Raw genomic sequence first — 13227 nt, forward strand, 5'->3', positions numbered from 1 at the left:
ACTAATGTATAGTGACTCACTAAGGAGAAGATAATAGCAAATTATAGCACTGTGTCTATTTAAAAAAGCTATCATAGTATAAGATGACAAATGGCAATTAAAAGACAGTGACATATTTCCAGAATTCAGACAGCGAACTTTTCAATCAAGGGATTAGACAGGTCCAAAATACTGAGATTGGATAGTACAGCACACAAAAAATGCACATTAGTATAGTCTAATGATTTACAGTCTCTGAGAAGCCTTTGTTCTAAATGAGTACATTTGTTTTAAGACACTTGTTTAGCTACTGGATGCCATTAAAATAGCCCTTATTCATTCCCTAGAAAAAAGGCACTTTGCAAGTGCTGTGCTAACGAGAAGATAGCTGAAGTACTGACAGGCTGTTTACAAGCATCCTACAGTCTAGGAAGTGGCTTGGAAATGAAAGAATTGCATGATTTCACCCAGAGGAAGGTGTTAGATAGGCGCCTCATACTTAAGAAAAGGCAGGCACATTAGGAAGGGCCAAAGGTGGAGCTAAATCATGAAATGTGATGCTAACTCATGAAATGTGATGAAGACAGTCTAACAATCTACACAGAACAGACATAACTGCCTGTGCATGCATTCATAGGAATAGGTTTTAGAAGCAAAATAAATAGAAATTAGTTACTGCTTAGAGCAAATATAAAATAAAACATATGAATCTTGTATTACACTGATTGCATATGCAGGAAAAACATTGCTGGTTCTTCTTCCCTAAACAAAAAGATGACTTTGGGGAATCGGTATAGAACTTGGAAAACCTATTAGGCAAGTGTGTGGCAAAGCCCACCTCTACTGCTGTTTCTGACTCATGCAGCCTAGGAAGGCAAACAGAGCCATCGCTCAGGTACCTTGAAGGCTAATCTGTCCCACCACTAATTAGCAGATAACTATTAAGAAAAAAAATGGCTAACAGATGAATGATATACCTCCCTGCCCCCCTTTTTAATCTCAGTTCTTAAACCCTAAACTAAACTACATTTAAATGGACCCTTTATCTATGCTGGTTCTTATACTGATGGCTCCTGATAACATGTTTTAGTGACTCAACCAGAAAACAAAAGTACCTGCAGGAATATTTTTTCCTTCCCCAAAGAAAAGAGATAGACTTTGTGTAAATACATCACGGTTATTATCCCAATGTGGACAGAATTCAGTATACACTGATGCAGACACTACTGCTCTAAAACTCTGCAAGTCCATGTTTACTCAGAAATTGTCTGCAATATTATATATGAGAATAACTTGGAGATTGAAAGAAATTCCTCATGTAAAGGTAAGAATTTTTCTTGAAACACAAATCTGGAAATGAAGTTTTAAGAATTAAGGCCAGCTATTTTTAGCCTACCAATTTTAAGTCCCCTGTTCACAGCTGCTTAATTTATAACTGAATTTAAAAGGACTGGATAAGATTTAAAAAAAAAAATCGGTTTGAAGTTTTCTTACAAAAGGTTACAAAAAAGTATTTTAGAGAACTTAGCTATGTTAATGTAACCTGGATTTTTGGACATTGTCTGGTCTTTTGCACAACAATGGCAAACGTTGGCATATATTATAGCATTTCATGGTCATTTTTGAATTTTATGCCGTGTTTTCCACTGCAAGATTCTGACTTCTCCAAGTACTACGCTGCAAGTTTCAATGCTATGGACAAAGATCCACTGCCTTGGTTTTCCAAACTTAAAAAAAGATGTTTTCAATTGCCACTGCAAAAAGAATGTGGCACTATAGAAAAATACTTCAGTACTGCCATGATGTGGAACTTTCAATATCCCTGTTTCCATCGTATCAGTGCAGTCCAGCTCACAGCGTCAAGGGTCAAAGCAACAGTGGCAAGAGGAAGTCTGCAGCCAATAGCAGGTGGCTCAAGGGACCTGTCCCCTGATGGCTTTTCCAGCATCCCACATGAAAGGCAAAGGGCTTATCAAGACCACTCAACCCAGTTAACATTTCACTTACACCTTACCCTTACTGTGATTTTAATTAATCTTACTGTTACACCTGTGTAGATTTCCATTTAAACCAACAGACTTTGTCTCTGAAGACGTCACCTCAAGGGACGTGCCTCAAATGACTACTTAGCATTTCAGGATCTTGTAACAGAAAGACAAGGGGTAGGCAGGTGGACTGGCCATGAGTGGGGAAAGTTAACTAAATACTTATACTAATAATGCAAACCAGCTAGAGGTAGCGCATCCTACCTTAACATGAAGTAAATAGTGCTCCCTCACTTTGCGATTCAGTGCAGCAGTTGTTGTCAGGACTCCCTGCTGGTTAATCTGAAAAGTGTTCTCTTCATTTCCACTCAGGATGGTGAAGAGAAAAGGAGGGCCATTGTGAGAAGAGTCCTTGTCTGTCACCACTAGCTGTAGCACACTAAATCCAATAGGCTTATTTTCCTACAAATGCATAATACAATTACATTGGTTTTATTATAATAGAGGATATAGCCTGACATTGATTTCTTTTTCACAACAACAAACAAATAAATAAATAAATAAATGAAATCAAATTACTGTCAAACCAGTTAATCAGTGTAAGAGAAATCAGAATGACAATATTGTTTAAGAAAAGATACTACCCTCTGAGAATAATGACAAAAACAGTAGAAGGAGAAAGGCAGTACATGTTTAAACTTTGTCTTATATTTTTAAAAGTAGCTCAGCCTTGACACTTTACATTTTCCAGTTTTGGTCTGAATTAAGGTTACTGTAGATTAATTACCAAGTCATCAAGGATTTAAAATTTAGCTAAAACACCTGTTAAGAATAATCCAATGCCTTTGTTGGGAAGACTAGAAAAAACACACTCCTCCATCTGATCCCTTGTGTCCCTAATAAGCGTTCTGACTACAGTTGTGGCTGCTACAGCCGCAGTCTGGTTAAAATATGAAATCCAGGTTGTAAAATTTCATCATAAAATCCCTTCAGGTTTGCATCATGTGGATGCCTGAGGTTTCAGAGACACTTCACCCACTTTGGTTTATCACGTATTTTATACACACACACACAACCTTATATAACACTTGTAACACTTCTCCCAGAATACTTATGCTATACTGTATTGACCAGATTTTTTATATATATGTACCTATTTTAAATGCAAAAAAAAGTAGAAGCCTTATTGTGAAGTACTACAGTAACAAAATGCTATGCCTTTCACAGCTGCAAAACCTCCTAATAACAAGCATACTTTTTGTTCTTGAAACAGCAAGTCAAGTTAATTATCAGATATTGCAGCTGAAGCTTTTTTTTTTCCCCTTCAGCAAAACAGACAAGGACCATCATTTTAAAATACAAATATTTACATTTGGACATATAAAGTAATTTGATTTTCATAATAGCTAAGCACATTTCCAACTGTGTCCAAATATGTCCAACTCAAATACATCAAGAAATGCACACCAGCATTCTTGGGTAACTCCTCCAGCTTTTTCTCTGCTATCCTCACACTGGGACAGGCTGATAAGAATGAACTACAAAACACAAGGTCTTCCTTTTTAATTAAGGGAAACATTACAGACATTGCTTATATAGTCTACAGTTTTAGGGGATACATTAATTAACATTCATTTCAAGGAAGATTGTAACTGGGGAAAGCAAAATACGTTTGACAGCACACAAACATGCAAGGCTGCTGTTTTTGTAAAAAAGCATAAGATCCAGGACATCTTACTTCCATACTCTGTATATGTTGGGTAGAGATGAATCATTTTGTCTTCTTTTGGAAAGCTACCTTTACAAATCACGTACACAGTCTCAAACAGAAGTGGTATGTTAGGATGGCACAGTGCACCAGATAACATTGCTTGATCTCCACTTATCTATTGTACAAGGCCAGGCACCAGCAACAGCAAAAGGACCCAAGGGACTGAGCTCACTTACTTTACTACTATAAAGGTCTTAATGCAATTCCTTTGTTCCCTTCCATTTATTCTCTGTTGGATTCAAGAAGAGAAGTAGTACAGACACTGCCTCTGTATCTTTGCTTTAGTAGAGAGTTTTCTGAATCAGGCAAGTACATGCCAGCCATTTGAGAATCTGGCCCACCACTACCATCCTAAAGTGCAAAATTAGTCAAATGTAGCAATATGAAATACTACTCCTGTTTTAACTGCTTCTGATCCCAGAGGAGGCCAACAGGAATTAAGTCTTGACCTATGTGTCACGGCACACAACACCTGCTTCACAGTAACAGGTACCTAAAGTATCTTTTTCTAAGCAGTAACTCTGAGATTAAAAAGAAATAGGAAAATTATTATGTATTTTAACCTACCTGTATAATGCTAAGAATGTTATAAACATAAATGCAATGTATAATATACATATACATGTACACACATGAAGTACCTGAAAAAAGAACATGCTCAACTTGCAACATAAGTTTCTAAATAGACTGTACAATATTAATTTTGTAACCCTTAACACTTATTCAGGTAATCAGTCTCACTGACAACCTTAAAGAATTAAAAAATAGAGAAAAATTGAATTGAAGCATTAGGTTTATTGTATCTTGCAGAATTTTTCAAGTCACAAATTACCACTCCAATAATATTATTGATTTGACTACTTCACTATCTGTATTTACCTGGATGATAACACTATAGTTTCCTTTTGAGAATAGTGGAGGATTGTCATTTACATCAGAAACATCAATATTAACTGTGGTTGTGTTAAGTCTAGGTGGGTTTCCATTATCTGAAGCTTGAACTGTCAAGGTATATCCTGAAATCTAAGAAATAATAAAAAAATTTCACACATCCACTAAGAAGCAAAGAGTAACAAATTCAGCTTTTAAGGAAGAAATATTTCAGTGCAAACCCCCAGTAAAGCTTGCCTTCATATATTTAATCCTTTCTCTTCCTCCCCGCTCCCCAAAAGCACTGACATGAATAGACGCTTTCACTTTACAATGGCTATATTAATTTTTGTAGGGTTCGGCGTCCGGAAGATCTCGCGATGTTACGGAAAGACGGAGTGTTAGTCGCAACCCTATGACGTATCTGTAACCCCGCCTACCCTTGTTAATATAAAAGGAATCAACTGCGCAATAAAAGGCGGAAGTTGGCGCTCACACTGCGTGTGTTATCTCTTTCCCTGGTCCGGGCCGACCAGTGATCTAATCACGGCACCTTGATATGTAGCGAACGCTACAAATTTTGAAACATTAAATGGTAATTTACAAATATAATTTAAAAAATGGTGGTCATCAATTATGTATAGCTAAATTTATCCCAACAGCTCAAAGAGTGTCAAAACCTTACCTTTTCTCTGTCTAGAAGTTTAGTCACTTTTATTTCACCCCTAGTAGGGTCAATTGTAAAAGGATTTCCCTGATTGCCATCTATAATTGCGTAGTGAACACGGTTGTTTGAAGGTCCATCGGCATCATCTGCCATAACCTAAGGGACATTGCAGTCTTATTTAAAACAGGTTGAAATAGACTCTATCACCTTTCAGATAAACTCATCCTGAAGATGAGCACAGCTGTTTTGGTCTACCACATTTCATAGTTCTGAGGAGAAAAGCCATCTGAATAGAACATACCAACATCACTTAATTTCCTGAATTTCTTCTGAAAATTAAGTCATGTTCTCATGAGGAGAACATAAATATATCACAAAACATCACCTGCTTTCCCATAGCATCTCACGTCTCTGGTTCTGAAACTTTTTCAAAATAAATTTTCAATTCACTCAGTGGCAAACTTATCTATTAATTTATGTCCATCTTCAAATCAGTATTTATTCCTTCAAGACTGAAAGCATGATTGTCATGACAGAGTATTTCAAAGGAAAAAAAAACAGCAATACATACTGTAATGACTGACTGTTCAAGTATAGCATCTTCACTGATTACTGCAGTGTAAGTGTCTTGGCTAAAAACTGGAGTATTGTCATTGATATCTGTTACATTAATATTCACTGTTACAACATCACTTAATGAAGGTGTGCCTCCATCTGTGGCTTCCACTGTCAAGTAGTACTCATGAGAACTTTCATAATCCAAGCTCTCAATGATAAAAATGGCTCCTAGGGAAGAAAAAACACACAAAACAAACCTCACTCAAACTCTGCTATTACTGTAGTATTATATATTGCAACTTTTGATTTTGATCTGACAAATACTCAGCTTCTTCAGGGCTTGATTTTTCACTGTAAAGCTGGAGCCACACAGTGAAATGATCAGGCTTTACACAGAAAAGTAAAAAGATGAGAAGTTTCTGCCATTACCACAAGACTCACACTTTAAAATCACCTGGCTCACATTTTGTAATGAAAAAGTGAAGAAAAATTAAAAAAATGTGCTTAGAAAATGTCCTTTTCTTAACTTTCCATTAAAAGTAAGCAGAAATATGAAATTACCTCTAACTTCACTTTCCTTGTAACCAGCACTAATGTCAGGCATGGAGTATGCAGAGATAGTAAGAGAAGTGTCTGACCATGACTTTTAATTGATAGGTATTCTGAGTTAAAGTGTGAATTTTTAACTGACTAGTTAAGTTAGTGCAGTCCTTAACATAGATGCTGATCTGCTGCTGGAAGAGCATTTTCCTGGAACCTTTTTCCACCTTTCAAATATGTGAAGAAGTTAAACTGGCAAGGTACTTCTATACCACAGTACCAGCACGCACACTGGAAAAAGCAGCTGGAAGAATTACAATTTCAATTACACTTGTATAATTACTATTAACTTTTGGGTAGAAGTCTTATTTAAAAAAAATAAAACTTTACCATAAATTAGCTCTAGAAAAAGAACTATATAAGAAAACAAAACTACCATTGAGGTGTACATTGATTTTTAACAAAGAATTGTCAATAATAGGGAAAATTCTCCAGAGAACCTAAATGCTTCCTGAAAGTAAATCCGACTAACATGCAAGCCTTAAATCTCCACTGTCACACTGGATAAATGATTGAACAGAATATTCCAACCTCTCTTTAATGCCATATCAAACTGGTTCTCCTAGGATTACTATCTTTGGGGACCAATGACTAGTTTTCTCAATCAATTTAATTTTTGATCTTTCTTTTACCAAGTCTGGCCACTCATTCTGATTATATAGCTTTTTTGAAAAGACTATTATGTTTCTATAATTACAGATCTCTGACTTTCCACCTCCTCTGCCCCCAGAGCAGGGAATATTCCAGCTAGGAAACCCTTACTCTGGCCAGCTTAATGAATCTAACCCAAGTAACAATAAATAGCAACAAATAAAGCTCCTCTTCTACATTCTACTGCACTCTTCTAGTAAGCATGCTGGCAAAATAGGTGAACAGACAGTAGCACTGGCTTTACAGCCAGAATGATGCACACAGATTATGCATAACCTATTTGGTTCAATTACTGTAGCACACAGTATGGCACTGTGCTTCGTTAGCCTCAAGTATTTTCACAGTTGTAATCTTACCTGTCGTTGAATCGATGCTGAATTTTCCATGTTCATTCCCACTGACTATTGAGTATGTGATTTCAGCATTGGCTTCAATGTCCCTGCTTGCAGCATAGATCTGGAGAACTTCAGTTCCAACCAAAATGTCCTCTGATACACTTGCACTATACTCCCTATGCTCAAATACAGGTGGATTATCATTTATATCCAAAACAGAAACTATAAGACTGCTTGTTGAAGACAGTCTTCTAGGTAAACCTTCATCTGTAGCCTTCAAAGTTAGAGTGTACACAGCTTGTAATTCCCGATCCAAAGGCTTCTCCAGACGAATGATTCCAGAGAATTCATCAATAGAGAACTGGCCCTCTGCAGAGTTCACCAGTGAATAATGGATTTTACGGTTCATCCCTGCATTTTGAAAACAATTGCAGAGTGTGAAGCAGCCATTAAAATACACCAACATAATAACAGATCTGATAGCTACAGAAATAAAACATGCATTCTAAATATTTTCATTCATGTTAAACTACATTTCAGCAAGAGTTAGTGGCTCTTGTGAAGGGCAGAATGATTTCCAAAAAGATGTAATCTGCTTTAAAAAATTAAGCTAACACTTCATTGCACCAATTTTCTGCCACACAAAAAACATGAAGCATGGTTCTGCTTCAGTCACAGTACTAGCTAATATGAAACGATTAGTAATATAAATCTAATTATAACTTCAGAACAATAGCATCTGCTTAGCAGGCTTATAAATAACATGGGAGGATATGGGAGAGTTAGGCTGCATCAAATACCTAGACTCAATACCAGTAAGATTATTTAAGAACCATATCCTCAAATTATCAGGAACATAATTTCTGGTAACCTTTCTGTATAAAACAAACAAAAAAAACCATAGGTTTTTGGGCCAAGTATTTTGCTCCTCCTGAGCCTCAAAGACTAGTGAAGTGTGAAAACATCTCTCTCTTACCTTCCAATTCAGCAACTTAGCTTTATCATAGCACAAAGTGGCTTGGTTGTTTCAGAAGACTGACGCAACTATTAATTGTTTGATTAATAAACTGATGATATATGGAAATCATACACCTTTTTTAAAGACTTGATGCTGTTATATTCCTTACAACAAAGCCTAAGAACAAACTCTTTCTAGTGTAATTTTCAGTTCATGTTCACTTCAATGCTTGTAACTAAACTCTGAAGATAGAGAGACAGCAAAAATCTTAATGGGCAGCATATACAGAAAGCTACAAATGACCAGGGTTCTCTTTATGGTATGATCATGGATGGCTAGCCTAAGAAGCACACATTCAAAAATCTATGAATGCACGTTTACATGAACATACATGGCTTGATATCCCTTTTACTTATACCAGGAGTAAAAAGATGGACCTAAGGCATCATAACATTAATAGCTTATCACACTAAAAATATCCTACATTTTGTCTTGCTCCCCCCTCTTCTTTTTTGCAGAGACACAAAAGGAATGTCTTCCAAGCTACTCGCACATAGAAGTCAGGTGTTGTATGATTTAGTAGACCTAAATGTATCTTTCAAGAGTCTAATCCTGAGCGGTATTGAACATCTGTCAGTTCTACTGAAAGACTTAACACCTCTCAGGTTAAGACTAAATAAACATTACTGTAACTTTGAGAACATGACAAAAGTATCGGTCAAAGAATGCATACCTGCATCTGCATCTGTTGCCTGCACTCTTGTCAAAAGGGTTCTAGGCTCTGTGTTTTCAAATACTGTAATGGAGTAAGGATCAGCTGTAAACTCTGGGGCATTATCATTCACGTCTTCCAGAGTCAGAATAATATTAGCTTGGCAGAATCTTCCTCCTTCATCTGTGGCTTTCACTAGAAGATAATAGACTGCTTGCTGCTCACGATCAAGTGGCATTAATGTTTTCAGTTCACCTATAACAGAATAACATACATCAGTTGACGCGAATTGCAAGACTTAAGTGTCCCTAACATGTCTTCCTCTAAAATCTTTGTACTCAGAAAAACTAAACAACAATTTTCTTTTTGACGGTAATTTCATCAGTGGCTAAGTCAACAGCTGTACTGCACTAATGAGCTCCACTTTGGGCAAAGCACATCAGTGGCCTGCCTTTTCAGCTTTAAAATATTAAATACTAAAATCCTCTGCCTTTTTTTCAAATGCCTCTGAAACAGAAATTAGCTTAAGTAAAACTACCTGAAGGTGCAGAAAGAGAGAACATATATACATGCACAAATCCATGTATTTTTGTGTAAAGAAAATTAAAATATTAGAGCTTTGTCTTTAACAAAATGGAAGGTAAAATCCACATATGTTTTTTCTGGGCCATTTAGTTTTGTTCCTTCCACAGCTATTGAGCTGACTCTCCTCCTCTAACATTCTGTGAATAAACAGAACTGTTCACACTATCAAATATAACTTGCTACTGCAGACAAACCTCTAGAAGTCTAACATACTTTCTTTCCAGTGTGACAGAAAACATGATGACAGCCACAATGTGTAGCCATTGTGTCCTTTTAACAAATTCAAAAAAGTATTCTGAAATATTGTTTATGAATATTCTAGCCCCACCAATTCTGACTTTATGTAACAACATGCTAACACAGCACACAGGTGACATTCAAAGTAAAAAAAAACAACCCCATGAAGTAAGATCTTCTCATTTATTTTGCCACTGAAGTATTCTAATCTCCTTCTCCGTACTTCCACTACATCTTTGTATTTATCTTATTTAAATTCTTCTACATTGTTTACTACTCCCTTCCTACTGCTTGTCTACCGCAGCCTGAAGAGCACAGGATTTTGGCATTAGCTTTGACCTATATTACAATCCAGAAGACATGAATGACAAGAAAACTAAAGTCAGGCAAATTACAAGTTAATCTCATTTATATAATGCTTCCTATAAAACTGGAGGCACTTTTGGCATTTACTACGGAAAGAAAATTTGTTGTTCCATCTAACCTCATCCCATTTAATATGCCAAACCAAATGATGGCAAAGAGAATCTGAATGAAGATATTTTTAGTTATGAACCATTATTGCTGCTACTATAATCAATATAAAAAGTACAAAATTTATAGCATACTTTTACTCCAATCACTTCAGTGTGGAAGTTTCTGGCTTCGGGGCAATTACTCTATTTACTCTTTTGTTCCTAATATATTAAAATACTTGCCTTTTCCCTGACTTCTATTCGATATATTATTAGTATTTGTGTAGTAGAAACTCACATTTTAAACAGTTATATAATAAACTAACCCTTAATGGAACTGAAAGTTCCATCTTAAAGTACTGACATTTATGTATGTCTTAATGTAACAGTAAAACATTTTATAAAATAAGGTGATGATTGGGATTTTGTATAGTGTATAAAGTATTATTACCTGTGTCTGGAGTGAGTCTGAATTTTTCTGCTCCTGTGCCATGCAGTGTATAAGTAATTTCTGCATTGGAACGAATATCTGCATCTGTAGCAGATACCTGCATTATCAGTTTGCCAGGAAGGGCATCCTCAGGAACAGAATCAGTGTATAAAGCCTGCAAAATTTTAAAGTCACACTGAAAGATTAAACATATGAAATAAGTAGAGCTTGGAAAGGGGAGGGAAAGAAGGAATGACAGAGGAGATAATATCCTGTTTGAATGCTTGGTGACATATGAAATGAACCAGAGGATGAAATACCTGATAATGAAGAGAACTTATGATTTTCTAATTAATTTATTAGATTATTCAGAAAGGTAATTAATACAGCAACCATAAAGACTCTTGAGTATCACTGCATAGCTAAGAACTCTAAACACTTGTAACTAATTAACTGATAATTAAATACATTTTCAAAATAGGAGTTATATGTTTTTCATAATTTCATTTTTTCCTCTTTTGGCAAATCATCTTTTCTAGGTCTGACTCAATCTAGAAGAAAGTGGTACCTGCCTTTTTTGTAATGTCATGAAATAAAAGGTTCCAGTTTAAATAAAAACTAAGAAAAAACCCACCTAGAATTTAAAGGCACTAAGCATTCTTACAGCTCATCCATGTCAGGGATGTGCATTAAATTTGAAGGACTGAGCCTTATAACACCAATATTAACAAAGGTAAAAAGCTAAAACCACCGACTAACCGGTCTGTATATAACTGCAGTCATTTATATAGAAATAACCAACATAAACATTGACTAAGAATAAGAATCAAGTGCTCACTGTATGCTTGATCTTTCCCAGAACAAGAAAAGACTTCCACCTGGTAACATCAAATCTGTGTTCAACAAGATGGCTATGAAAAGTCCAAATGTGCAAAAGTTAAGGGTCGGGGGGGGGGGAAAGCTGACTATGAAAACCAAGGGCTTTCTTGTAAGGCAATTATACATCTTGCAGGGTCCACCTTTCTGGTTTTTTTCCATTCTTTATTTTTCATGCCCATTTTTGCAGACTATCAGATCTGGTAAGGTAGATAGCTTTGTAACTAGAAAACATTTATGGATTACAGATTTTTGGTGCTGCTGAGTGCAACTGCAGGATAATATTCCAGTCTTTTCAACTCTTATCACAGGAAATGCACAAATACATCAACTAAGTGATGGTATACAGCCGCCTTTGAGACTTTGCTTCCTTCAGAAAATAGAGCACATAAACTATCATGGCTGCAGCTTAAAAGAATTCCTTTTGGAAAAGTATGCATTAACACAGGAGAAATGTACTGCAATTCTCCTTATATTCTTCAAATACCCATTGAGTGTTAAAATTACATCAATGAATTGTCTTTGGATTTTTATTTAAGAAACCTGTCCATGAAATAACTTTTCTTTGACAGCATTCTATCTTAACAGTCCAAATTTCTGTTACCAACATAAAAGGAATGCCTATTTGTCAGTCTCCTGAGAAGCAATTTCAGAGAAAATTTAGATTTTATGTATGGAAGCAGCAGGACACGGAAGATACAAGGTTGTGCCTACCTTTTCGCAGACAGGGCTATTATCATTAGCATCAAGGACTTTAACCTCCACCACAGCTTTAGTTGCAAAGGTCCCATCAGTAGCTGTAATATTTAGAAGGTAATTATCCTTTTCTTCCCTGTCCAGAGGCTTCTTGACATAGACCTTCCATTCATTCTGTATATTTTCAATAGCAAACTGTCCCAAGGGATCACCTCCTGAAATACAAAAAGAAACATTTAATTAAAGACCAGAGAAAGATTACTATTATTACTTTATCAACATGAAATTATAGCTAAAGAGAAAAAAATGTAAATGCAAATAAACAGACACTCTCTGTGGCTTTATAGTGAAATAGCTTCATTTTCCAGATATAAGTAATCAGTAGATGCTCATACAACAAATTTAACTGCAGCCCACAGAATCTATAAAAATCAATGCAGAAATTCATGTAGCATTATAGATAACATCATATCAAGACATATGCTAAATAACAAAACTAATGAAATAATACTCCACTGGAAATTAATAGTCTATTATTTTGTGAAATTTCTGTTGTTTGTTCTTTAACTATATCACTAATTTAAGTGCAAATATATTTTTAAAATAAAATTCGATATCAAAGTAAACAACAAATGTAAGAAAGCATTTTAAGCAAGGCACACATGAAACAGAAAACCAAAGACCTGTTTTCTAAAACTTTTTTTTCCCCTTAAGTTTTTAATACCCTTATTAAGATGCACACATTCTTTCTTTGCAGCGATATGGTTTCAAATATTTTTCAATAATCTGAAAGATTAAGTTATATCTCACATCACTGCAGGACCACTCCAATGATTAGTCTGACATTACTCAAATATATTTA

At 35.6% G+C, this 13227-nt stretch overlaps 1 protein-coding gene across 7 annotated transcripts in view; it reads right to left on the reverse strand.

Moving 5' to 3' along the window:
* Positions 1-13227, reverse strand: part of FAT1 (FAT atypical cadherin 1) — a 113314-nt gene that overhangs the window by 15042 nt on the left and 85045 nt on the right. For all 7 annotated transcript variants that reach the window (XR_007505573.1, XM_049797549.1, XM_049797542.1 and 4 more), the window contains 8 exons: positions 12384-12580; positions 10815-10968; positions 9108-9341; positions 7438-7827; positions 5844-6058; positions 5291-5428; positions 4615-4758; positions 2229-2426 (listed from right to left, as the gene is read on the reverse strand). Coding sequence is in view for 6 of the 7 variants with exons in the window: in XM_049797549.1 (XP_049653506.1) it covers positions 2229-2426; positions 4615-4758; positions 5291-5428; positions 5844-6058; positions 7438-7827; positions 9108-9341; positions 10815-10968; positions 12384-12580 (1670 nt within the window). In the remaining variant the exon portion in view is untranslated. The remainder of the gene's footprint in view (positions 1-2228; positions 2427-4614; positions 4759-5290; positions 5429-5843; positions 6059-7437; positions 7828-9107; positions 9342-10814; positions 10969-12383; positions 12581-13227) is intronic.

This window comes from Accipiter gentilis, chromosome 3 (assembly GCF_929443795.1).
Source record: "Accipiter gentilis chromosome 3, bAccGen1.1, whole genome shotgun sequence".
NCBI classification, from domain to species: domain Eukaryota; kingdom Metazoa; phylum Chordata; class Aves; order Accipitriformes; family Accipitridae; genus Astur; species Astur gentilis.